Below are 27,686 nucleotides of genomic sequence, written 5' to 3'. Positions count from 1 at the left end.
TATTTCCAATTTATTCTGTATAGGGCTTGTTTGTACAGATTGTTAGCTCCTTGACAGCAAAGACCCTTTTACACCTTCCTTTGTATCCCCAGCACCTGGTACAGGGTCCGGCACATAGTAGGCCCTTGTCAAATATTTACTGATTGACTAGCTTTGGGAGAAAAGGCTAGCCCTCTCCATCTCCTCTTCTAAAATGAGTCTCCTTTAGAAAGGGCTAAGAGGAAATGTCCCAGGGCCAGAGCAACAATGACAACCACCACAAAATGTCCCATTCAATGAGAGTTTTACAGTATACAGAATACTTTCCTCCAAAGGGCCCTGGAAGGTAGTCAGGGGAGAGATACTATTACTTGTCCATGTTATAAGGAAGCAAACCGAGTCTCAGACTAAGCTGTCACTTGAACCTACCCTTCTTCCTGGGTTTAAGACCAGTGTTCTCTCCAACAGCATATATTTACTATTGGATTATACGAAAGAAAAGCTACAAAGATATGGACAGAATAAAAGGTATTCAATAGAAGACCTTCCACTGAAAAGGAGGGCAGTTCTTAATCCTTGGTTCCATTTGCTATTTGGAGGAAGTAGTAAGTATAGGATTTAACTTCTTATTTCTTCCTCTTCAACTTTTTTTTTGGGGGGGAGGGGGGATAGGAAATTATTTATCTGGGTAAGGTATTTACATTTAACTTCAAGTTCACAAATTTGGACAAGAATGACAACTAATACTTAAAGATGAAGAAAGTAAAATGGCTTCTATATGAAACTCCCAGTAGTTCTGACTCAATTATCAACTAATAGTAAATACTTATAATTCATGACCAAAGGACTAACAAAAGTAGATTCAATAAAGCCAGCCCTGTAATAAGTTAGAAATGAAGGGGTTGGGGTGTAATAGGAAGGGCATAACATGTGGAGTCTGAAGACCTCACATCCCCAGGTTCTCAAAGCAAATGGCTCTCACAAAGTGGCTTCTCCCTCTGTGCCTCAGTTTCCTCCACTTGTGACAACAATATCATTGCGGTTAAAGTAGTCAGACTCTTCATGACTCCATTTTGAGTTTTTCACAGCAAAGACACTGAATGGTTTGGCATTTCCTTCTCTAGCTCATTTAATAGATAAGGAACTGAGGCAAAAAGGATTAAGTGAGGTGAGAGGGTCACACAGCTAGAAAGTGTTGGAGGCCAGATTTGAACTCATGAAGTTGAATCTTTCTGATTCCAAACCTAGTCTATCCAGTGTGTCACCTAGTTATCCTTGGTGACAATAATACCTGCACTATTTCTAAGGAAAGCATTTTGTAGAATGTAAAGCCCTACACAAATGTGAATGGCTAGGGACTATTATAAACAATTCTAGCAGTGAAATTAATAGCTCATACACCTGATTTCTCCATATCTATTGCCCAGAGGCATCCACAAAGTGATAGTACAAGATCAGATGAAATTTAAAGTAATCAGTTGTCAGCTTTTGAGAAATTCCATTTTGTTCATAAAGATGGTAGAAATTATTAAAAAAAGCTTTGTAGCATCTTAAGAAGAAAAATAGACTGGAAGCTTAGAGGTCCTAAGTTCTTAGCTCTGACACTACTTAGATTGGTAACCCTAGGCAAGTCCCTCCATCCTATGCTCCCATTTTTTCCTGAGTAAATGAACTATAAGATCTCTAAGAGTTCTCCTTTTTCTAACTGCTATGATCCTAGGTTTTTTCAGGTCCTTTAAAACTTCTTGTTCAGTCATTTCAGTCACATCCAACTTTTCACAACCCATTTGGAGTTTTCTTGGCAAGGATGACTGAATTTCCTCCTCCAGCTCATTTTACAAATGACAAAATGGAGACAAACAAGGTTAAATGACTTGCCCAGGACCACACAGAGGCCAGATTTGAACACAGAAAGATGAATCTTCCTGACTCAAGGCCTGGCACTCTATCCACTGTGCCACCTAGCTGCTTTAAACTCAAAAGTTCTGAGAGGGGGACTATAGGCTTCATTAGATTGCCAAATAAAAGGTTAAGCCCCCCCCCCACTTTAATTACTAATACAATTATTTTAAACTAAAGATAAAATTAATGAACATGATCTCCAGTATCATCCATTTCTAGACATATAGAGTTCAATCCTTGTAGAGGGGTTAGCTGACAAATGTCTTCACCAGTGCTCTTGCCTCATTAGTAGCCCCAACTACTCAAGATCCAGAAAAGAATGTTCTCTCTAGCAAAGCCAATGGCATAGTCAAATGGGTCACCATAAAATATATAGCTTTATCAGTGGAAATAACAGTACAGTAGAGCTTTTCCGGTCTACCCTATGTAACCTAGTGGGCCCTTCCATATGACTTACCACTAAAACCTCCTATAGGTATCAACTCCCCTATTAGAATGTGAGCTTCTCAAGAGCAGTTAGCTACCTAGGCTTTGCATATAATGCTTACTTATTGAATGATTAATTTCAATTATGCCGTTATTTTTGATACCACTATCAAAAAAAGGGGGGGAAGAAGAGCAGCTAGGTGGCACAATAGAAAGAGCACGAGGCCTGGAGTCTGGAAATCCTAGGTTCAAATCTGACCTCAGACCCTGCCTAGCAGTATGCAATTAACCCCAATTGCTAGTCTTTGCCCTGCTTCTGTCTTAAGAGTTGTTACTAAAACAAAAAATAAAAGTTTAATTTTAAAAAAGCAGCAGCAAGAGGGAGTATTTTCCTACTTTGGGGATTTGACAGGAATAAAAATGCTTGTATATGTTTGCTTCCGTTTTAGATTTATTTTCAAACAGATGGACGTGAGTACTCATAGTACTACCAAGGTGAAAGTCAAGAAAATATAGCATGAGAAGGAAACAGAAGGATACAATAATTTTCAAAATTATAATTAGAGAATATCATCAACTTCATGAAAGTCTGTCTCAAATCAGTAACAAAAGAAATGCAAAATAAATCAGCTGAGTATTGCCTCACATCCAGCAAACTAGCAAAGATGATAAAAGTCAGAAATAATTAGTGTTGGAAGAGCAATAGGAAAAGAAGCACATTATAACATACTCTAAGTGGCCATGTGAACTGTTTTCTGGAAAACAAAATTTCAAATTAGATAAAAAAGTCACAAAATTTTCACATGGAAAATAACAGAGATGGAAAAGTCATGAAATAAATGTTGCATCTGTTTTAAACTGTGCAAAGAAATAATGGAACTTGAGACAGAAAACCCCAGGGAGAAGAGTGAAAAGGGGGAGAACAATACAATATACCGTTAGGATCTCTACTAAATGACAACTGACCTTTTCTAATGTACAAAGATCCATTGGATGAAATATATATTCGGCATAATCTGGATGCTGATCCAGCGACACGGGTTTCTGAAATGGTTCTGTCTATATTTAAAAAAAAGAGAGAGAGAGGAAGCAACAGAAGGAGGCAAAGAAAGGGAGACACATATACACATTATTATTGTGGGAGGCCTTCACAAGACTTAAATTAACTTTTAAAAATATCTATTTCCAATGTGGGGCTTAGAGACAGAAGCCCCTCTTCAAAGAACAACCTTCTAAAACAAAACCATAAATATCTCCAAAAAGGACCTAGAGCTTCCCTTCCAAATTCTACCTGAATTCTTATTAAAAAGAGCCCTATTTTTTTTTCATTTCTGCCTAACAATATGACTATCCTTAAAAGAGGGGGACATTGTACTGTCAATCATTTTTCCTTATCATTACATATAAACTATAAACTTTGGGGTACATAGTAATTATGCTATAGCCCTTTATTATCAAACTGTCCACAACCAGATACCCAGAAGGTACTCATCTTGTACACATGATGAGAGGAAGATGAAGTGGAGAGATCCAATAAGTACCTAGCATCAAATACAGCATGACCCACAAGTGCTTGTAGAGTTTATTGCTAAACATACATATGGAAAGAATCAAATAAATATAAGGCTAGATATGATAGAGTGGGAAAAGCACTTTATTTTTTAATTGAAGACCTGAGTTCAAATCCTGAGCCACTATCTGCCAGGAGCACAACTACACAAGTTACTTAACCCTTTCAAGTCTCATTTTCCTAATCTATATATGTAGGAGGGAGGAGGAAGGAACAACTTAGCCAAATAATCTTTAAAGTCTCTTCTAGTTTTCAATCTCATGACCTTGGGAGCTTAAAAGAGCAGTTTATATATGAGAAAAACAATATAAGAAGGGTGAAAAGAATAAAAATTGGCCCATGAAAATGTCTTAGTGACTATGTTTGAATCATCGAAAATTTAAAAAATAAATAAATGAGTAAGCCTTCTTCCTAATGGCATTTTCCCTGCAATGCGCTGTTTAGCATGGCACCTCAATTAGGTGATTGTAAACATCTTTCCAGATCTATTTTTAATGATTTACCAAGTCCCTAAGAATTATTCATCCTGCAGTTTATCTAAGTAAGATAAACTGCCTTAGCACAATAAAACCTCTTTCTTGATGATTTTCAGCATGCTCAAAGCTGGAAGATGTTAATATTCTCCAGCACATTTTTCTCCTTCATATTACCAAAATGCCTTCTCTTATATACAGAGATCTCAGTGGTACAACTCAGTCTTGGGAAAGCTATAAATGTGCTTTTGAGACACTTAAATCCAAAGCAAAAAACAAAAAATTAAAAGAGAAGGATAAAAAAAATAGTATTGTATATTTTTAGTCCCTTTGGGATATAAACATTATTTACTAATAAGAACTTTTCACCACCAAGAAATCAAAAGCCAATTTATGTATCTTCATTTAAAAAAAAAAAAGAAATCTCAAAATTCTCTTTAAAATGCCCTGGATTACAAATTCATCTCTTTAGCTTTGTTTTTAAAATCTCATCATTAGATTTCGAAAGCAAAACACAGGTAGTTTCAGTAAGAAGACTACATCAAGTAAAGAGCACAGTGAATCAAATACCCCCTCAAAACATGGTTCAAATCCCTTTACAATAAATTCCAAGGGCCTATTTAAATTATGATGATTTGGTCTTAGACCAAATATTTCTAGAAAGTTCCACCAGCTGGGGACTGCCAGGCTTTTGTTATTTAACTATTTTGTTATACTGATGTCAAGGGTCTAGTCTCTCACAGTTTTCCAAGAAAGAAGGGATGGTTCTATTTTACCAGCCCACTAAATGAATGTGCCCACAGCCTTTCTACTACTGTCTTCTACTTCCTGGCATCTGCTTCAGAAAATAAACTGCACACTTTAAAAAATTAACTGAAAGCCATCGCACCTTATTCTTAATTAACGGACTTTGGAATTCTGGGAGGTTAGAAGACCAAAAGTGTCTGAGCAGAGGTCTGAAAAACTAAACCCTACAAAGAATGAGAAACAAGTAAACAAAAAACAATGGAAGTTTGAATTCAAGGATCTGCTTCCTAAAGTTTTCCTTACCCCCGGCTGTTTCATTTTCTGTAGTGCAAACTTGAGCAGGTAGGATAACTGTTCGATGGTAAGCATTGTCATAGCTTTACTCTGCGTCTCAATGCATTCTGCTACAGTGATTTTCTATAAGTGAAAATTATACAAATATTCAATTAGGAAAAAACTGTTTATATGTCCTCCCATTGTATTTCTTTCTCCAGAAAGCACACCTAAAAAGGAAGTTTTCCAATGAAATTGAGTCCAGGTTTCAGGCAAGACCAATTTTAACTGCAATAAGTAAATGAAAAAAAAAATATGAAGATCATCTGGGCTAGTGATGCTCACTGATTCTCCCTTAAAAAGGGCCAGTGGTTGAGCCCTTGTTCACGCTCTTTCCACTCAATGACCATAACATCCATTATCTGGATTCAAGCCTCTTTTGGTCATAAGAGTTAAGAAGATCATAAGAAAGCAAGACTGGTCAGAATGGAAGACCTTTGGTTCTCCCAGTATTTCAGGAATGGGTATAAGATAAGGATCACTGTGGTTGCAAGAAGGTGGTTTCCTAAAAATGATGAACAATTATCAGACATTTATTCTAACCCTTTTGTTCATGCCATTGACAGTAAGACATTAACTCAGCTGCCAACACCAATAGGAAGAAATACTCTTCCTCAAGGTTCTATGTTTATTTTATGTGGAGGACTAAAAGCTAATATTTTTATGACTTAATTCTTCATTCACTAGTTCTAATAAAATTTCTAAGAAAGTAAAAACAAAGCAAGAGACTCCATTCCTTGAATGTGACTGAATCAGCACATTTGTAGCAACAATCCTAACCAACAAGGAGTGAAATGAAGAAAACTAGGCTGAGCTCTGTGGTCTTGGCACATAGCAAGGAAAGCTCCTAAAGAAGATGATGATCAATATTGCCCATGAGGGTCATTGATTCTCATGTCATAAGTGATCATATCAAGGAAACATTTCTTCCACTTAAATACATCAGAGAGTTGTCAAAGCTTTTCTCAAGTTTGAATCTTGGTTCCATTGTTAGTCAATCCAAGGCCTCCAGACTGTCACCATAAGTGTTCTGTAGATCATTAGGGGGAAAACCCAGAAGAGCCACACAGCAGGTGAATATGGCACATGACAATGCCATTTACATCCTCAAAAGCAGCATCTCAATGGAGCATCCAATGTCTTCTCTCTGTGGTTTCCATGGATTATTCAGTTGCCAACAGATCAAATTTATAGCAATTTTATCCAGAGAATACCAAATGATTTAAAAACAGGCTCATTTCTAGGTATTCTTTATCTCTGTGTTCCATTACACAATTTAGAAGTAGTAATAAAGACAGGGGTCAAAGAACAGATGGAGTTCAACTTCTAGACCACTCTTGAACTTGGTGGCTAATAAGCAAAGTGTAAAATAAACAGAATTGAGCTTTCACAACCAAAATATCAGGTTTCTAACACTCATTTTTTAGCATTTTCCTTTTTTAAAAAATTGAAGAATAGATAAGAGAATCTGGTTGTCATCATTTACATTTATTGAGGAAAAGGAAGAAGTTGATTTCCCAAAGCATCAATCAAATGATATTGCCATTAAATTAGTCCCAAACTGGTTTGCCTCATAATCTAAGTTTCAATTTTAAAAATCAAGAGCAAGCATTATAGTTTATATTCTTCAATGGAAAGAAAGCATGGCTTGTGATATTGTTTGGAAAAGTATTCACCAACATTCTTGGCAAAGTCCAAAAAGTTCTTTTTCCATAATGAATATTACTGTTTTTTAGATTAGGCAAAAAGTATCTGAAATCTATTATATTACGTATAGGTCTTCTCTTCTTGATAGCTGCTGGAAAAATCCAAATGCCCACCAAAAGAGGAATAGCAAAAAAAGAAGGAAACGGGTTGGTGAATACCCTAAGATGTTTTTGAAACTTGTAGACTTGATGTTAAGTAAGCAGACTTCTGAAAACATTAGAGAAACCAGGGAAGACATAGCTCTCGCAAGTCAGAAAAGCGGAATGAAATTCCAGAGCAGGAGAGCAATCACTGCCATGCCTACTCAATATTTGAGTAGCTACCTAATGGCACAAACATTTTGTGTGGAGTGGGGAAAAACTTCCCCTGTTCCAAATTTGGATAGTAGTAGAGAAAAAGAAGGAAGAAAAAGGGAAGAAAAAGGAGGGGAGGCAGAGTAATACTTTTCATTGGGAACTAACCTCACATTCTGGGCAAAACCAATCCCCCTCTGGTTCCGCAGTCAGTTTCAGACACTTAGCATGATAAACCCGAGGACAGAGCTCACAGCAAAGGACTTGGCCTTCCCGATGACAAACCCAGCAATAGAAATCATTCCGTCCATCCTGCGGTACAACATCAACAGGGTCTGTGGTGAGTGGCTGCTTCATATAGTAAAACGGACCATGTCTTAGTTCTGACTGAAATGTAGGCAAGAAAGACAGGTTTGGTTTCAAAACAAATTTGCATTCTCAAAAGAAATCTAAACAACAACAACAAACAAACAAACAAACAACACATCACATTGCACAAATCTTATTCATCAATTCAATCTTTAAAATCAGGTCATTATCCTACATGTTCCTAGGGCCTAGATTTGCCTGCCCTTCCATTATACTAGACTCAGAAGTGGGGGGTCCCAAGGGGGAAGGTACTAATAGACTAAAAGCTATCTAGGATCTAGTCATAAGGTCGCTTGTGGCTGCATAAGGGAAATTAGGAATCCAATATATAAAAATCCAAACTTAAAGAGCAGAGAAGTTAGAGGTTCATGATTAACAGGAAAAAAAAATGCAAACTAACAATAAATTGGGTGATTCCCAACCCCTTCTGTGATGTTAATTTCCATTTATCTTGGGAATGTCAGACAACTCAGTTTGTTCTAAGGTATTTAAAGTGCTTTTTTAGGGCTACAGAATTTCAGGAATACACTTCATGAATAAAGTGAAGTTGTTATCCTTAAATAAGGATACCAGTGACTTCTGGGGAAGTCACTTTTCTCAGCTTCAGGTTCTCGATCTGAAATATTAGAATATTAGATTGGATCCCTGAGCTCCCTTCTAAGACCTATGAGCCTAAATTTAGGAGGTTGCATGACATAGTGGATAGAATATTGAAATTAGAGTCACTGAGGCCTGGATGCAAATCCCACACTTGATACTCTATGACGTTGGACAAGTTACTTAACTTTTCCAAGACACAGGTAAATCTCCAAGTTCTTTAAATAATAGACCAGATTGCAATCTGGTGGAAGAAGTTCCCTCAATAAAAAAAAGAGATCCTTGACACATTGAAAGCAGGATCCAAATCCTTCACCCAGCAGATTATCAAGAATTCATCAGTTCAATAAACATTTGTGGAGTAATGGTTCCAGAGTGGACAGTTAGGTGCTGGGGATACAATAATGAAACAGGCCCTTGTGTTCAAGGAACTTTGATTCTACTAAAGGAAACTATATGGAGGCAGGTAAGCATATAAAAAGCATGTAGAAAATAACTACAGTTATTTTGGATGGAGAGAACCAAGAACCAAGAGAAATCAAAAAATGTTTTGTGTAAAAAGTGGGGGCTAAGCTGTGTTTTAGAGCAATCTAGGGATTCCAGGACAGCTAGGTAATGCAGTAAAGTGCTGGGCTTGGAGTCAAGAAGACTAGAATTCAAATCCAGTCTCAGCTACTTACTAGCTATGTGACCTGGGCAAGTCACTTAACCTTGTTTGCCTCAGGGGTTGGGGAGAGGAGTGAAGAAATCTAGGGATACTAAAAGGCATGGAAGAGACAGAATGTGTACATGGAGGAATAGCAAGAAAGTATGGCTAACACTTAAGTGTCTGTGTGAGGAGGAAGAAGGTACAGTCTGAAGCATATGTTATAGTCATGCCATAGAAGGCTTTAAATATCAAACATGAATGTATGTTTTACCCTAGAAGGAAAAGGGAACCACTGATAAACAGAACAGATGCTAGGGACATTGTGAAGACAGAATAGACAAGACTTAGCATTTGGTTGCATTTGGGGAGTGAATAAAAGAATACCAGAGGATGGCTTTTAGTTTTTGAACTTGGGTGACTAAAAGAATGGTGGTGCTCTCAACAGAAACAGTTAAGAGGAAAGGAGGAAGCCAGGCATCCTCCTGGCTTCAGGAAGGAAAATGAGTTTTATTTTGGACATGAAAAGTCTAGGATGCCTAAGAGTTGGCCAGATGGAAGTCCAGCAGACAGACGGAGATGAGAGATTGGAGCTCAGAAGAAAGATAAGGGCCTAATAAGCAGAGTTCTTGGTTCAGGGACTCCAAGAAGCCATCCACTTTTAAAATTCCTATGTGACCACAGCTAAGAGGTGCCCAACCACGCTCTCTGGTCCCATTCATTCATCTATGTTGGTTCTGGTCCAACCCATGATTGTGACTAAACAGTGCCCAGTATAGCCACCACGAAAACAATTATAAATAATAGAACCATGGAAGGTTGTTTACTTCCATGAGTCGGAAGGGACTTCAGAGGTCATCTAGGCTGATTCCCTTTCCTTCCAATGTAATATAGTAGAACCCCAATAGTAACACTGGCATAGGGAAAGAGAACACCCACCTCAGAAGATGTCTATACTTACATGGGGAACGTGACAGGCAAGCGGCAGAAAAGAATCCGTGTAGGCAGAGGGCACTTTGCAATGAGGCTTTACTGTACTGAAAACACCTCATGTTAAAAGATACCCTTTAGACCCAGAGGCACCCAAGTTCTTAGTAAACCCTTCTTGGTGAATCCTTACACAGCACGTGACCCCCAATTTTTCTCACTAAATAACTGGGGCTGAGGAAGGATAGGTGCTTTATCCAAGGTTAGGCAGCAGTTAAATGATAAACCTGAGAGAATGAAGGCTCACTGAAAACACCTGGGCATTGTTTGTCCTCACCGAAGACCACTTTTCAGGGTGAGTGTCAATGGAAAGAGGGCTGGATTGCTTCTGGACTCTGCTACTTACCACCGAGGGGACTCTGGGGATTCTCATCTCCAGATGAAGGGATGGCACTAGGCAAGTTCTGACAGCCCTCCCAGTTCTAAATCTAGGAGATGATGATCCCAGACACTAAGAGGAACACATCATCAGAGAATGAGGAGGAGAACAATCCCACCTGAAACCTACGTAATGCTTTCTAAGAGGCAGTGTGGAGTGGAGAGAGAGCTGCCCTGGAAGCCAGGAAGAACTCCGTCAAGTCCTGCCTCTAATACACACCAGCTATATGACCCTGTACAAGTCACCAGATCTCTTAAGTTTTCTAGGGAACTTGTTTCAAAGTTACAGACAAGACAACATCCTCCATTGATAGGAATTTCTAAACCTGGAAGCTGTTCATAGGAATGAAATTGAAGCTCCAATTCCTATCTCTGCTCCTATGTTTCATTTGGTTTTTAAATCCTTACTTTTTGAATTAATAAAAACTCTAAAACAGAAGGATAAGTCTAGGCAGACAGGTATAAGTGACTTGCCCATGGTCATATAGCTAGGAAGTGTGCACAGTCAGATTTGAATCCAGATCCTCCTGACTCCAGGCCCAAAGTTCTATCCATTGTACTACCTAATTGCTCCTGTCCCTGTATTTTTGAATGCGCTTTCACAAGCACTTTCTCATTTGATCCTTAGAGCAATTCCATGTGGTAGAATAGAAGGCAGAAATGACCAAACTGGGGAAATTCTAGGACAGGTGGATTCCTCAGATACGATCTGTACAAAAACTGAATGTTTCCTATAAATATAAGCTAGAGATTCTTAACATTGTTTAGATTATGCCTTTGACAGCCTGGTAAATCCAATGGATATCTTCCGGGAAGATTTTAATTCATAAAATATGTAAGATTGCGTATAAAAATGGAGATTTTGAGCCTTTGGACTTCTGGGGGATAAAGTCCAAAGGCTCAAAATCTCCATTTATACACAAATGGCTTAAATGGTTTTAAGTGATACATAATGGTTTAAAACTCACAATTTATAAGAAAAATCAATTATATTGAAATAGAGTTCTCAAAACATTTTTAAAATACAGTTCCCAGGTTAAGAACCCATGGAGGAGGGACAGCTAAATGGCCCAGTGAATAGAGAGCCAGGTCTGGAGTTAAGAGAACTTAGATTCAAATCTGAGCTCAAAACACTTCCTGCCTGTGTGACCTTGCACAAGTCACTTAACCCCAATTGCCTAGTCCTTACCACTCTTCTACCTTAGAACCAATAATTAGTCTTGAGTCTAAGACAGAAGGTAGGGTTAAAAGGGGGGTAAAAAAAAAAACTTATGGAGTAGGGACAGCTGGGTGGCTCAGTGGATAGTGTCCTAGAGTCAAAGGACCTGGATTCAAATTTGGCCTCATCAGACACTGCCTACCCATGTGACCATGGGCAAGTCACTTAATTCCATTTGCCTAGTTCTTGCCTTTCTGTCTTAGAAGTGTTGCTAAGATATAAAGGGTTTTTTAAAAAGAGCCCATGGCATAAGAACAGAATGTGATAAAGGTAGAATGCCATGATGATAAAAAGGATTAAGCATCTTCCAGTCTGAACGTTCACTCAAGCCCTCCTCTCGTTCCTCATCACAGCAAGGAGGAAATCTTGGATCCTCAAAGACTTGACCATATGGGCCCAAGATCTCACAGGACCCACCAAGATGGAACAGCTTTGAATCTAAACCTAGCAACAGACTGTGGGTCTACTGTCCAAAAACCAGCCCAATAAGTGGGCAGGAACTGAGCACCAGAAGGCTGTCCACCAACCGAGTGCAGCTGACATTCTGACTAAAAACTTTCATGAAACCATTTCCTAAAAGTGCAGAGAAGCTGGGATCCAAGTTGTTGGAAAAAACATCCACACTGATGAAATCACGGATCACTAAAGTATATGAATTGAAGGAAATGTTTTTTTTAAATCATAGTAAATGTAATTATATATATATCACACACATCATTATTATATTATAATTGTGTACATATATGTATGTATATATTTCTTCCTGTAGTCATTCTGGATCACTATTTTTTTGACATGTAGGTAGGGATAGGATTGGACTAATAATTTTCATTGATGTAGGCAATTCCTAGGAAAATGAACTCCAACCAGTGCAAATTGGCAACATTTCTGCAATTGAAGTCTTAAGAAAATTGCCTAGAGCAAGTGTCAAAACAGACAAGAAAAGAACCCCACTAATCCATCCAGAAGGATCCCTACCACCTGTATATTGACTAAGTGTTTAAGTATCATATTGTTTGTTTTATCTTTTTTTTTTTTGGTTAAATATTTCCAAATCCCATTTGGGCCTCCCTCAGGAGTGTTGGGGACCACACACATTTGATGCCTCTGGTAGAGGTAACTCCTGATAAAAACTCCCTTTTCTGGATCAAGAGAGCCCTCTTGTACAAATTGTGGGGCCAGAAGGCTACCTCAGGCCTAATGGGAGGTGCAGTGACTTACCTAAGGTCACACAGTCAGTAGGTATCAGAGATGGGATTCAAACCCTGCTCTCTATGCACCATACCATGTGCCTCTCTTTAGCAGAATAGCCCACATTTGGGCCAATAGAATCTGTGATTGTCATCTGACAGAGAAACAACAGGAGTCAGATGATTTGGTCAGGGTCAATTAGCCAATCAATTGCACAGCCAGGACTAGCCCCAAACTTCCTACATATCTTTTACTCTTTTTTTTTTTAAACCATTCTCTTCCATCTTAGAATCTATACTGTGTATTGGTTACAAGGCAGAAGAGTGGCAAGGACTAGGCAGTGGGGGGTTACGTGACTTTCCCAGGGTCACATGGCTAGTTAAGTGTCTAAGGCCAAATTTGAACTCCAGACCTCCCATCTCCTGGCCTGGCTCTCGATCCACCGAGCCAACCAGCTGTTCCTTTCACTCCTCAACTTAAACCCCATTACACCAGTCAAGCCCTCCACTCTTCAGGTGCACTTGTTACAGAAGCTTCCAAAGGCCCCCCAAAATAAACATTCTCTGGAAGTTAGAACCGAACTTCACATACACAGAAGTCTCATATGCTGTGTAAGAGCACAGGGGAAGCATTAAAGGAGGGCTTTAAGCAAAAGGGATGAGCAGGCACTGCCCAGGAAGCAATGACAGCACACGGCCACCTGCCTCGGACGTCAGGGCTTATGAATGCCAAGGAGAGGAGGGTGGTGGGGGAAGCAGACGTTCCCAGAGACATCCTCCCATCATCAAGCCAACAGAGCTACTTTTAACTCAACTTAGGGTTTCTAAGAGGCTTTTGTGGTTTCACAAGCTTTCATTCGCTTTCCACACCTCACTTCTTTCCATCAAGTTAAGGGGCTAAAAATAGGGCAGGAATCCTCCCTAGGAGCCAAATGGAACTGGATGAACTATAAGTGACAAAGTAATTTGCCTAAGAGGACTTACATTTAATTTGTTTCTGATGTAGGCAAATGTTTTGATAGTTGAGGGGAAAAATCTTTATTTCCCCCCTAAGATTAACTAAGATTGGAGCAGACCACTAGAGATTCCATCTACTGTCCATTTTTTTAACTGAAATACCTTCCTGAAACAGCAGCTGCTACCCAGAATTTGTCACTTAAACAATCCCAGCATGCAGCAACCACCTTTCATAGCTCATCTGGCTCTAGAACATATTGCCTCTTAAGCAAAAAGGCATCTCTAATAGATAACAAACATGCTGCTTTGCCTCCCATGGATTACAACTTTCCCCCACCTGTCTATAGCTATTGCACCACCCAAATAATTAGATAGGCAAGTTCCAACCTGTGCTACTTACAGAGATAATTGCAGAGTTAAGATTCCAATTGCTCTATTTTTTTCCCCAACCCCTTTAATGGGTCACATCAACAACAAAGGGGTTTCAAAGACACCCACTGCATGTGCAGGTTCATAATTTGCATATGCTCGATGCTAATATGCCAGGTGGGCATTAGTTTAGGGATTTCTGTGCATCAAATGATGATCACAATGCTATTGCAGAAAAAAAGAATTCAGATCCCCAATTTATTGCCCTGAATTTGTGAAAAGAATATCAGAACATCGGAAGCGGAGTGTTCCTAGAAGGCAACAGCATCCTAAACACCTTGTTTTACAGTAGAAAAAACTGAGGCCCAAAGTGGGAAAATAACTTCACCAAGGATCACACAATTATAGCTAGTGGCAGAGCTCAAACCAGGACTCATGTCTTCTAATTCTTAGAACTACTCTTTCCACTACACAGGACATGCAGACCATCTACAGACTTACAAATAAAGACACAATGATCTCGTGAAAGATGGTCAGATTTCATAGACAGCCTCTCAATAAAAAAATGACCTCTTCAGAGATGGAAGAATATGAATATTTTATTTTATAAATGGTTTCTCTTCAGAAAATGTTATTAAGAATTCTGAAGGAGGACAAAGGTGCAGAGGAGAAAAAGGGACACTTAACCTATGACTGAAACATTCGAAATGTAGCACCATCTCCAGAGAATGGGGAGAACACCACACTAGATAACCCAATCAGGATCCAAAAAGAGTAAGATGAAATTTAACAAAGATATGTATTAGGTCTTATACTTCAAATCAAGAAACCAACTTCAAAAGTCCAAGATGGTAGAAGGAATAGCTAAAGAACAGTGAGCCAACAGTGAGCTAGAGTGCCCAAAATAGCTCATGATATCTGAAACTACACTCAGAGGCCAGGACTAGTGAGTGAAAACTCCCCAGTGCTCTGCTCTGCCCCAGCCAGCTCATATCTAAGAGCATTGTATTCAATTCTGGGTGCTCCATTTAAGAAAGGCATTGACAAACTAGAGAGAACTCAGAGGAAGGCAACTAGGATGGTTAAAGGCCTAAAAATAATGCCCAGGAGATAAAGAACAGTTGAAGGAACTAGAGATGTACAGCCTGGAGAAAAGAGCACTTGGGAGAAATGGCTGTCATGTGGAACACAGATCAGACTTGTTCTGACTGGCTCTAAAAGAACCTATAGCAAGGAGTAGAAGTTATAGAAAGAAGATTATAGGTTTCCCATGAGGGAAAAAAAAAACTTCCTAACAATTAGAACTATCTAAAATTGGAAAGGATTGACTCTGAAGGCAGAGGCTCCTTACTAGAGCACTAAAGGACTTACTCAAGGAGATGGCAGCTTATCTATGTTACATTCTTGATGGCCTAGGATAAGTCTCCTAGGGTTCCTTCTCACTCTGAGATATACTGTCACAGTCACTAAAATAAAAAATGGACTTAAAATACAGCATGAGGGATATGGATTAGACACAGAATAACTTCTGGAGCCATGAAAAGTTAGTATGGGTTAGAGGACAGATAAGAGACTAGCTTAGGGCAGGATCCCATCTGGCCAGGGTTGGCTGAAGCTCCATCTTTCTTAAGGGATTAGAGCACAGAATTATAATTTTTTTTTTAAACCCTTACCTTCCGTCTTGGAGTCAATACTGTGTATTGGCTCCAAGGCAGAAGAGTGGTAAGGGCTAGGCAATGGGGGTCAAGTGACTTGCCCAGGGTCACACAGCTGGAAAGTGTCTGAGGCCAAATTTGAACCTAGGACTTCCCGTCTCTAGGCCTGGCTCTCAATCCACTGAGCTACCCAGCTGCCCCCAGAATTATAATATTTTAGACATGAAAAGAGCCTTAAAGATCACCTGAAGTCCAAACTTCTCACTTTATATAGATAAGAAGGTCTAGAGGAGGGAAATGCAACCTGCCCAAAAATCATTCCAGAAGTTAGTTAGTGGCAGAACCAAAGGTAAAGCCAGGTCTCAAAACTCTTAGTCCCATGTTCTTTCCACCATGCAGCCTCTCTCAGACCTTGTGATTTTGACAGCGGAATTATTAAAACTATCAACTCCAGAGTTCCTGAGCAGTTTGGGAATTTGGCCAGCCCTGTGCTGCTCCTCCTCCTCTATTAGTCCTCCCACCCCACCCAACCACCACCTAGCCTTTTTCTAGAGCACACTGCTATCTAAGATTGGGAAGGTGGGTGGGGAAAGGCAATGTCCATCTTTGCTCTTTAATAGCAACAGTGATAAAAGGGTTCCTGGCAGAAACGGGGACTACTACTACCAGCCTGAAATGAGGTTAAGGGATCTTTATCATCTGTGGCCTCAGAACGGAGGTCTGACTGTCATTTCATAATATCAAAGGCAATAAAAGGCCTATGAATCAGTAGGGTATGACTATGTTATTCTAAAGGACAGATTTCAAACCTCCTTTTTAACAAGTACAAGCAATTCTGAGCCCATGCTCAGCAGGAGAGGACAAGTTATTTCTACCAGCCAATCATAAGGAAGCATCTGAAAACTGTTCAGTTAGGAACTGCCAGCAGAAACCATCTGGCCGCACAGTCCATTTCCTGTCTTGGACATGACTAAGGGGATGTTAGAAGATAAAGGAATCTTTCCTATTCCACAGAGGGGCAGACTACTGAAAAAGGGAGCTAAAAGATCCCCAGCCTCTAAGCCCTCCTAATCTACACTTCTCCCTCCACAGAGCCCAGACTTGGCAATCTACTGAAAATGGGGGCCATGGACACTATGGTAAGCACCCTTCCCCCTTTTGTTCTTACATAATGTAGAAAAAACAGTAAGTACAAGGCAAGCTAAGGCTGCAGTTTCAGAAACACTTAAAAAACAGACAAATGACTTGGCTCTCAGAACCAACGCAGGACCTGAGACTTCTTTTACCTGCTCTTTACTGTTACTGTTCAATAAGCCAGGCTTCTTTTTCTTTTTGATGGGGCTAGTGGACGTATCTTGAGGAGAGTGGCCATTTGAAGAGTGAGGAGGGCTGGGAAACTTCCTTTTTTGTGCCGTCCGCTCAGCAGAGCCAGGATCTATAACACACAAACACAGGACCATTTGGTTAAAGGGGCTTAAATGACTACCAAAAGCTGGTTTGATGCTTAGAAGACACACTGTAGTATAGAAAATCTCAAATAAATAAAAACCTCCTCAATGTGGAGAAGGCTCTGACACCTCTTCTAACTTGTTACCAATATACATATTAACATGTACAAATACTAATGACTCTCCCTGCCCACCCACATTTCCCTTAACCTGGAGGATCCTACTGACCAATCTTACCCTTAACCCTAATCCCCACACCCCTAAGAGATTCTAGAATTGTGTGAATAATTTGTATCTGGAAGCAGCCTAAAGGTCATTTTCAAGCATACAGCCACCCCCCAAGGACCCAAGTTCTATTTTCCTGGTCTTCTGTTTTGTAAAGCACAGTAGTTTTCCCTGGTACTTCCATCAAAAGTACAATTTCTCCATCATTCCTCCACTCTCCACCTCTAATCACCCCTAATCAAGTTGTAAATAGGCAGCTCTTCCCAAGCTGAACAGCCCTCAACCTTTCCATCAAAGCTAAATGCAAAAAAAAAAAAAAAAAAGCAAAGAGCCCCATGATTTCCATCTGAAATGCCTCCATACTCCCAGGCTCTCAACCCCTTTAATGTCACCAGCAGCTGGTCTAACCTATAAACACACACAATGACTTTCACCTGCAAAGACTTGAATCCACTCCATACCAGAAATCGGCCTCCTTCACTGAAAGAAACAATCTAATGCCACCAGCCTGTAATGACTAGGCACTGTATTTCAGACTCATATCCTGGGAAACCCAAGCTTATAGGATTTAGGAGAAGAAAGTCTAATAGCCAAGAATTACTAAAGGTTTTGAGTAATGACAGCTTCAAAGGCAGGTATGTGAACTTCCCATGTTGATTATCCTGGATGAGTGGCCTGGATTTTTTCTCCCAGATTTTAGCAGTCAAGGCAAGTCCACACAAGCAGAGATAAGTATCAATGTCCTTTCTATCTAGGCAGGGTAGAACTGGGTGGTGTTCAGTATGGAGATTACCAACAGGAAAGGCTGCAAAGACCACCAGTACAAATTCTCCTGCCCATGGGATCACACCACAGGAAAAGAAATCACTTCCCAGGTTCACAGAGTTGAATCTGATTCCACAAGAGGGGACATTTCCAGTTTCCTTTTGGAGCAAGCAAGGTCTTATTTCTCATCGCTGAGAAACCAAGAAACCTGCCGAAAGTCCAGTTCTCAATATTCCTCTCAGCTCAGAAACAATCCTTAAAGCAGATTATGTAGGAGCCACATGCAAGGGGCAAAGAGAAGCCCTTGGCCTTAAGTGTTAATATTAGGGCCCCTTAGGACAGATAATCACATTTCAGGAGGAGATACAGACAAGCATGACAACTTAGAAACTAGCAGCTAAATTTATTTCATACTTTTTTAAAGCAAATTGTATGTAAAAGAATTGGGTGTATGGCCCATGAGCAATCCTTCTCCCCTCTTGGCATATGGAAATGCTCCTGTTTGTAAGTGTTTGCAAAGTTCAGAATAATAAAAAAGCAGAAATTATTTTTTGAAAAAGATAATCACAAAATGGTAAATCAGAAAAGGTCTTTCAGACTGGGCAAAGCAACTTTTATTATTTCAAAACAATAATAGTCCATGACATCATTCTGAAAACCTCAGTTCTGGGCAACACAGCAAAATATTATTCCAAGGTAAAAGTTAGTTCCTAATTGCATCCTGCCAAAGAAAGTCTCCCAAAGAAGCAGCAAGCAAGTCATCTTGATGGATAAGGAAAAGGCCTTCTTATGATTCAGTAGAGGCCACTTGCCTCTAAACCCATAGCCATTTTGATCAATTCCCGGAGTCAAGTCAACAAACATTTCTATTTAGCACCTAGTAGGTGCCAAGCTCTGTGCTAAGTGCAAGAGATTCAAAGACAGGTCAAATAAAAGTCTCTGCTTTCAAGGAGTTCACATCCTAAGGGTTAATAATATCTATTGTTTACACAGCATTTTAGGGTTACAAAATCCTTGTGTTCTATCTTTTGATGCTTGCAGTAACCCTATAAGGTAGGTGCCATTATTATTCCCATTTTACATATAAGGAGAATGAGGCTGGAGAGATTAAATGACTTGCTAAATAAGGGTCACACAGCTACTCTCTATGTGTGAGAGAGGATATAAACTGAGATCTTCCTAAACTAGTCACCACTCAATTCACTGTGCAGCCTAGAAGAAAGGTTCTCTCTAAAGTCAGGTCAAAGGATCAAAGTATTTCAAGTTGGATGAGAGCTTAAGAAATAATTCAGAGAACAGCTGATTCAACGAGCTCAGTGGATTGACAGCTAGGACTAGAGATGAGAGGTCTTGGGTTCAAATGTGGCCTCAGATACTTCCTAGCTATGTGACCCTGGGCAAGTCACTTAACCCCCATTGCTTAACCCTTAATACTCTACTGCCACGGAACCAATACACACTATTGATTCTAAGATGGAAGATAAAAAGTTTAAAGGAAAAAAAAGAAAAATCCAATCCAACTCCCTCCTTTCATGAATGAAGAAATATAAAAAAAATCAAAAATCAAAAAAAAATCAAAGAGTAGCTGTGGCTATAACAATGCAGTAAGAAAGGAATCGCATTTGGAATGAAAGGATTTGGATCTGAATTCTAGCACTGTGCCTTTTTAGGGTCTGTGTGACCTGGGATAAGCCATGTAACTTTTCAAGTTCTCAATTTCCTCATCTTTAAAAAAGGGGAAAAGGAGTTGGACTGGATAATCTCTAAAATCCCTTTAAATTCTAGAACTATAAGCCTAAAAAATCAGTTTCAGCAGTCTGTCCTTCCTATTAAGTAATCACAACCTAGTGTCTTTAGCAACTCATTAAACATGGCTGAGAACCATGAAGAGATAGGAGACCTAAGATAGCAAAAGAGGGAAAATGAGAGTAGACAGATTTGATGCTCAATAACCCTCCACACACTCTCTCTCCCTTTCCCTCTCTCCTTGTCCTTATCCTTTTCCTCCTTCCTTCTCCTCCTCTGTCTCCTTCCCTATAATTCCCTCCCTCTCTTCCCCTCCAATTCCAGGTGAACATATGATTCAACTCAGGAGGGAAAAAAAAAAGCAAGCAAGCCACCAAAAAGAAACTAGAAAGAACATGAGATCAAATGATTTCTGGAGCTGTTGAAAGGGCCTTAGCCCTCATCAAATTCAAGCCTCTCATTTTGCAGACAAGGAAAATAAGCCAAAGAACAAAGATGGGACTTTGTCACAGGGGCACATATCCATGTTCTAGGACTTCTATTCTTCTCAACACAAACCTTTAGGTCCAATCTGATTTCAAGTTACAAACCCAAGCAATTCCCACTGGTGTGGACTTAGGCACCTGTATGAGAAGGGCAGAAATTTAATAGCTCACACATCTGTCAATACTAAAGAGCCAAAAATGAAGGCATCTTGGGAGAAAAATTAAAGGACTTTTCTCGACTGAATTAGATGTCTTAAGAGATACAATGACAACTTTTTTCTTTCTGGACACAAAGCTGGGACATATGTTCTGATGAAGGTTATTCCATTTGCAAAGTTTCATTAAAAACACACTTGCTTTTCTTTAAATCACCACAATACTGGAAAAATCCAGGACACATGGCTGCCATGCATGGAGGGAGATACAAAATGAAACACTACTTCAAATGCTTTTTTCAAAAAATGCTTCAAGAGGGTTCCAGTTTTTTACTTCAAAGACCTCCAAAGAGAAAACAATCTATCCACAAGGTCACTTGTAGATAGACTAGTGTGGTCTAAGAGCAGCTGACCTTGCAGACAGAATGATCTAGAGAGAAGACTGACCCACGTGCCCTCAGGGAAATCACTTCACCTCTCAATGGTCTCCCCAACTCCCAAAAGCTGAAGAGAAGCTATTAACCTGTTCAGAGTTTGAGGGAATTTTCTCTCCCAGAAGTTCTCCATAACAGTGAAATTACAGTCTCTTTAGCCTATCCCCATATTCTGAGGTTGATGAAATAAAATCTCAATTATCCTGAGAGGTTAGCAGTAGAAATATTAATATCAGGGGCAACAAAATGCTTTATTGGATTGAAAGCCAGGTCCAGAGAGGGAAATGCTGGACTTAAATCTGGTCTCGGACACTTCCTAGCTATGTGACCCTGGATAAGTCACTTACCCCCCCCCATTGCCTCGCCCTTAGGGCTCTTCTGCCTTAGAACCAAGATACAATATTGATTCTAAAATAAAAAATAAAGTTTTTTTTAAAGGTATTAATACTCCTTCATAGGGGCAGTTAGGTATAGTGTATGTGAGCTAGGACTAGAGTTGGGAGTTCTGGGTTCAAATTTGGTCCTAGATGTGTGACTCTGGGCAAGTCATTTTAACTCCAATTACCTAGCTCTGAATTTGTGCCTTAGAATTAATATTAAGAAAGAAGGTAAGAGCTTTTTTAAAAAATCCCCCTTCATTCATCCAGCCCCCTAAAAAGAAGAAGAGCACAGATTTGTCCAGGGTCACAGAGATAATAAGAACTAGAGGTAGGATCCACATGGATTCAACCTTCTGGCCATTACTGCAGAAAACTTTGGAAAGGTCAATTCCGTTTCTGTGCCTTGGTTCTACATTAAGCCCATATCTCCTGACTCCACTTAAAAAATTATTCACAACATTATATTGCCTCTTAGTAGATTGAATGTGGTACTTGGGATCAGGGAATCAGGGGGGCCCTGGGTCCAAACTCCACCTCAGACATTTACTAGCTTATGCAACATTGAACAAACTAGACTCCATCTTCCAGCCTTGGGTTTTTCATCTGTAAAATGGGGATAATGATACATGTAGCTCCTACCTCAGAAGTCTTGTTTTGAGGATCAAATGAAATAATGTACATAAAGTGCATGGTAAACCTCAAAGAGCTCTTTGGGGCCTCCCCAGAGTCTTAATGCTGCTTAGAAATCATTAAAGCTTAAAACAGCACTAAGACTTTGGGGACACCCTGTATAAATACATTTGTCACCATTATGAGAAGTAGCATTTCGTCGACAAGCACTGATTCATCAGTTCCTTACTACATATACTGATATATCCTTTACTACATATATTGATTATCTACTACAATCCCTTATAACATAGATCGATTTATCAATCTCTTACTACAGATCCTGTGGGTTCTGTGTCACCCTGGTACTAACTACTGCATGTTCTTGCTTCAGTTTCCAAATCTGAAGCACCTTATGAAATTTAAAAGGCTAAAGAAATGTAAGTAAATTCAAATTAGAATACTAAACAAATAGGCCTGACAAACTAACTTGGTCTAGATATCTCCTACCAAAGAGGCCAATCAATCCATCAACAAGTAAAGCTAATGTCTAAGTGCATTAAGCTGTTATTTGTCTCCAAATTATCCTGTATGTATCTTGTCTCTACACAGTTGTTTGCATGGTCCCTCCTTTCCCCCATTGGACTGTAAGGTCCCTGAGGGTAGAAGCTGGTAAGGGGGGAGGGAAGAAGACCTTTTCTTATATCTCCAGTGTTTTAGCACACAGCAGAAGCTTAAATACTAGTAGACTTGTCTTGATGAATATTTATTAAGCACTTACTATGGGCCAGGCATAGTGCTAGGCCCTGGGGATACAAGTACAAGGAATGAAATAATCTCTAATCAACATGTTTCTGACATGAATGACAGTGTTCTGTTTTATGCCCACTATTTTTTCCCCTTCCCCCTCCCAAAAGAGAATTTAAAAAATATATTTGAGAAAACAGATGGATATAGAGCAGGCCTCTCAGTCAGGATAACCTGGTTTCCAAGTGCAGCCTCTAGACTGATAAACAAATTATGTGACTCCGAGCAAACCTAAGTCTTTGATGTTCAACAATAATAACAGCTAGCATTTATAAATCACCTACTATGTGTCAGGCACTATGCTAAGCAAATTGATAAAGTCTTTTTATTTGATCTTCACAACCACCCTGAGAGATAGGCAATCTTCTTATTCCGGTTTTACAGTGGAGAAAACTAAGAGGTTTGGATTTACACAGGTAGAAAGTGTTTTTCTCTTGGAGAAGTTTCCTCCACATTAATTAAATCATAAGTCTTGTCTCGCCCTGTCCATATTATATGTATGTGTATATTTGTAAATGTAAAGCTACAAATGTATATTTCATACATATGAATAGATCATCTATATGGCTCAGAAAATGTTATGTGTAGGAGTTACCTCTAAAAAGGCTACTTCTAAAGAATGTGACTCAGGACACAGCACAGGGATAAGAAGGTTGAGATAGAACATTTCCCCTGACCATAATCAAAGGATATCTCATGAATCTAGAAAGCCTGTTGTGTAGGAAGTACTGACTAGAAGAAGAGACAGTCATGTGAGATTAGCTTCAGCACTAAGACCAGAAACAGCCTTCATTAAAAAACACAATTTCCTTTCAAAATGTTCTTTTAAAACCCAAGTAAAGCCTTGATTTTCCAAATGGCCTAATATCAACCCCAATTATTAACAGAGCAATAATTCAAACCTTCAACTTCTGCCCCAAAGCACAGATTCTTCTCCCCCTCAGCTAAAGAGGGTGAAGGAAGAAGTGTTTAAAAAAAAGACAAACACATTCACCATCTCGATCCATCGGCATCTTGTCTCCTTTGTTCTTTACTCTTCTCTCTCTGTCGTATGTGGTTGAAGAACGTGGGTGCTGGGCTTTGATTAATGGAGCTCAGTTGTTTTTGTTTTGTGGCTCTTGTTGCATTTAAATGGTGTTCACGTGAGTCTGTTCAACTCTGAACCAGGGCAGAACAACCATGTATGTTCCAAAATATACATTTGTTTCCTGGCTCCTAAACGGAGCTTCTCTTCCACTACGAAGCAGGCCCTGTTCAGCTCATATATCAGGCTCCTAGTACACACAGCTCCCTTCAGATCTAAAGCAGACACCTCCATTTCATTGACCATCGGGCATTCCTTCCCCCACATCCGCCTCTGGGATCACACACAGACTCCTCGGAGCTCTTAGTTCTCCAGCCCAGGAAATGACGCATCATTACTGGGAATTGTTTTAGTCTTTCAAGCTGGAAAAGACAGGCCTAGTGATTACCACTGAAGCCCTGGGCCTGTAGTAGATTTTGGGGTGTCTTAAATTCTTTAATGTTGTTGACAGTGCAATTGCCTGAACCATCCCCTATGTGGTAGCCAGTAATAAGCCTAGATAAAAGAATGATGATAACAATCGGCTACTGAAATCAAATGGAGGGGGGAGAGCGGGGGAGGGCAGAGGGGAGGAAAGTGTCCAAGACAGTTGCTAACATAGCTCAAGAGACCAGGCTCTAAGCCTTCATTTGGGAGATCTCTGCTTATTCACTGATCATAGCTACTATGAAGCTGATTCTCTGGAGAAAATGTATATCCAGGGTTAAAAGGCATCTTAGGAGTGATCTTGTCTCCCCCCTTCATTTTACAGATAAAGAAACAGAGGTCTGAAAGTGCTCAAATGGACACAGTTGGTGGTAAGAGTCAGAAACTGGGATTCAAACTCAAGTCCTTTGCTCCTGATCCACCACAATTTTTTTAAGTATTCTCTAGGAAACTGTCCATCTCTATGTCCTGGGCTTCTACTTTCCCCCTATCACCACCCCCAGCAAACCCAGATACAGAAAACCAAGTTTCCCCACTATCTATCTCCACACCAAGCATTCCCACAAAGGGCCAGTATCATACTCCTAACTGGGAACCCATTTTGTGAAACCGGCCATCCCTGAGAGGAGTCTAACAAACAAAATGAAGACAGGAAAGCTTTCAGGGCTGCTTGCTCTAATCCAAATGAATTTCCAAACAGACATCTCTAGGAGAGAACCATTCCCAGGAAGAAGCTGCAGCACAAGCACCTAACTTTCCAGAACCCAGATATCCCTGCTACATCAGGTAAAAATGAAGAGACTGCACTTGGAGTAATTGCTCACACTCTCCATGGCCTACTTCAAACATGACCACATGCTGCTCTCCAGAGCAACAAAGCAGAAAACAGTTAATAATTTCAAAGCATTTTTTAAAGACCCAGAGAGCAGGGTACCCCAACAGGACATGCTGCTTAGAAGCAACAGAATCCTCCCTAGCCAATACTTAAAAGTATAATGAACCGAAATCCCAGAAAGGCCTGGGGGGGAGGGGTGACAAGAAAGGGGGGGAGGGGTGTCAAGGGAGGCGGGGAAGGCAAGGGCACAGACAAAGCCCAAAAGAGAAGGCAGGCCCCAGCCAAGTTAAACACGTGCAAAAACCTGGAGAGTTACAGATTCTCTGAGAAGCCCTGATTTTCTACACTACAATCCTAAATATTTCGAAAGGAGCCAAATTCCACTAAAGAGAGCTGTTCTGAGGAATCACCAGCCCTCACAATCTCTGAAACCAGAGACGCTTATGTTTCTGGAAATGGGAGCTGAGGTCCCCAAAGATAGAATGCAAAAACAATGTCTCCTGGCTGGGGACGTCTACTTCCAGAAGACATGGGTCTGATCAAGGCCAAGCAAGCCTTGATCTAGCTGTCTCAAGGACCAACTCTCCCATGTGAAATTCACATCGAGAGCAAGGAAAGCTCCTGAGCTTCTAGCAGGAGTGCAAGAGGAGGAAGGAGAAATGATCAATTTCCAAATGTGAAACAGACATTAGGAAATACGTAAGGGGGTGGGGGAGGGGCACGCAAGATCCAGAGGAAAATATAAATTCAAAGCACAGAAGGCCAGAAACCCAAACCCCAGTGAAAAAGCACTTACCAGCCATTTCAAAACTAGGTGGGTGACGGTCAGCAGGCACAGCCACATCAGAGGAGGGCTTTCAAGAGGCTTTTCTGCTTGCAGGCTTTTTCCCCGGCTGGCTTGTTATTAGTGAGAAGGCCTCTCCCAGGGAGGAGGAGGGAAAGGAGAGGCTGGGAGTTATCTCCTCCTATTGCTGCGACTGCTTTCTCTTATTAGGTTCCCCACTGGTGCTAGAATCCCACCACCTCTTTGCAATCTCCTGTGTACAGTGCAGCTGAAGTGGCCTAGCCCACCAAAGCCGTTTATAGATATTTGCTATAGCTGTAATCTATCAAACATGACAGCAGTTCAGCTCAGATTAAAGTCTTTGTTGCAATTCGCAGCAACAGGCCTATTTGCACCAAATGCTACACATGCAACAAAATAAACCATCCTGCTCATTAATGCAAGGAAAAGCTGCAGCGTGATCAATAGTTCTGTAAATATGGCATGTCTGCTGGCCATGCTAGTTAAGGAAAGGGCACCATCTTGTGTGCTCCCAGAATTTAACCCAAAGGAGCTTCCGCCAGAATGTCAGCCAACAGGAACTCAAAGGGAACAGCAAGGAGGACATACCGACAAGATAGACAGAGCCCACACAGACCAGGGTCAGAAAGCCATTAAGAGGGATATTCACATGCAAAAGATTGTACACAGAAGAACCAGCTTTGCAAGACTGAGGCAGCCGAAGTCTGGGGAAATGAGGCTGATTTGCAAATGAATTCAGGGCTGCTTCTAGACAATTGCTAGACCATAGTGAAAGAGTTTTTCTGGCCAGGTCTCTAATCTCCTTTAGGATGAGGCCTTTGGAAACTAGGGGGACAAGTCTCCAGGAATTTCCTGGTTGGGGCAGTGCCAGCTTGGGAGGAATTTTACATGCAAAATAAAGGGCCTCCCCAAATTCCAATTATATGCAGTCCTTATTATTCCAGCTAGTACCCTTCAGGTCTGACTCAGTTCAATTTATTTACATGTAAAAAAAGTGCTTAAAGTTAGGCCAAATCACTGGGAAGAAAATGCAATAGAACTGGTTTCCTTTGGCTTTTAATCATCTGTCTATAAATAATTCCAAGTTCATGGGCTTTGGAGTGCAACTACCTGGTGGACCAAATTCCTCTGCGCATTACTTATGGACTCTTTAGGAGCCCCCAGCACTTGGCTAAAACATGCTGGCTCATGGAATGCAGCCACCATAATTCAAGAGCATTTGACCAGCAGTTAATACCAAGAAAGAATACGTTACAAACAGAAAAAAGGTTCCAATGAATAAGACGGGGGATGGGAAGGAGGCACCAGAGAGGGAAAGGAAGCAGAGAAGGCAAAAAAGCGACAGCAGGGAGATCAGTGATTCTTCAAGGAAAAAGAAGCTTGGGCTGTGTTCTGCCTGAGGCCCTGCTTTCCCAAAGCCTGCCCAGGCCTAGAAAATTCTCTAAAAGGTGCCAAGAAATATTCCACCTTCACCAGTCCCACCTCTGGTCTCTCTTGTGCCCCTAGATGTAGAAGATCAGTTTCATGTTCTGCTTAAACCAGCTGGGCTTGAGTCCCAGTCTGAACTTCACAGCTGTGTCAAGCCAGATCACATCAACAAGAATGTATTAAGCATCTTCTACATGCCAGGCACAGGGTATGGGGCACAATAACCAAGACGGACAAAAGCCACTCCCTGCCCTCAA

General features: G+C 40.4%; 1 protein-coding gene across 25 annotated transcripts in view; it reads right to left on the bottom strand.

Moving 5' to 3' along the window:
* The window catches only part of ZMYND8 (zinc finger MYND-type containing 8), a 133,419-nt gene that overhangs the window by 58,003 nt on the left and 47,730 nt on the right, over positions 1-27,686 (bottom strand). For 13 of the 25 annotated variants that reach the window (XM_056812994.1, XM_007475779.3, XM_016424921.2 and 10 more), the window contains 4 exons: positions 17,084-17,232; positions 7,599-7,817; positions 5,401-5,514; positions 3,274-3,366 (listed from right to left, as the gene is read on the bottom strand). In XM_056812994.1, coding sequence (XP_056668972.1) covers positions 3,274-3,366; positions 5,401-5,514; positions 7,599-7,817; positions 17,084-17,232 — 575 coding nt within the window. Of the gene's footprint in view, positions 1-3,273; positions 3,367-5,400; positions 5,515-7,598; positions 7,818-17,083; positions 17,233-23,845; positions 24,294-25,992; positions 26,367-27,686 lie in introns of those variants that run through there. The other 12 variants (XM_056813005.1, XM_056812997.1, XM_056812999.1 and 9 more) reach the window with 8 other exon arrangements.

The sequence above is a fragment of the Monodelphis domestica genome, chromosome 1, assembly GCF_027887165.1.
Source record: "Monodelphis domestica isolate mMonDom1 chromosome 1, mMonDom1.pri, whole genome shotgun sequence".
NCBI classification, from domain to species: Eukaryota; Metazoa; Chordata; class Mammalia; order Didelphimorphia; family Didelphidae; genus Monodelphis; species Monodelphis domestica.
Note: the sequence above shows the minus strand (reverse complement) of the source record. Positions and strands in the feature narration are given on the sequence as shown.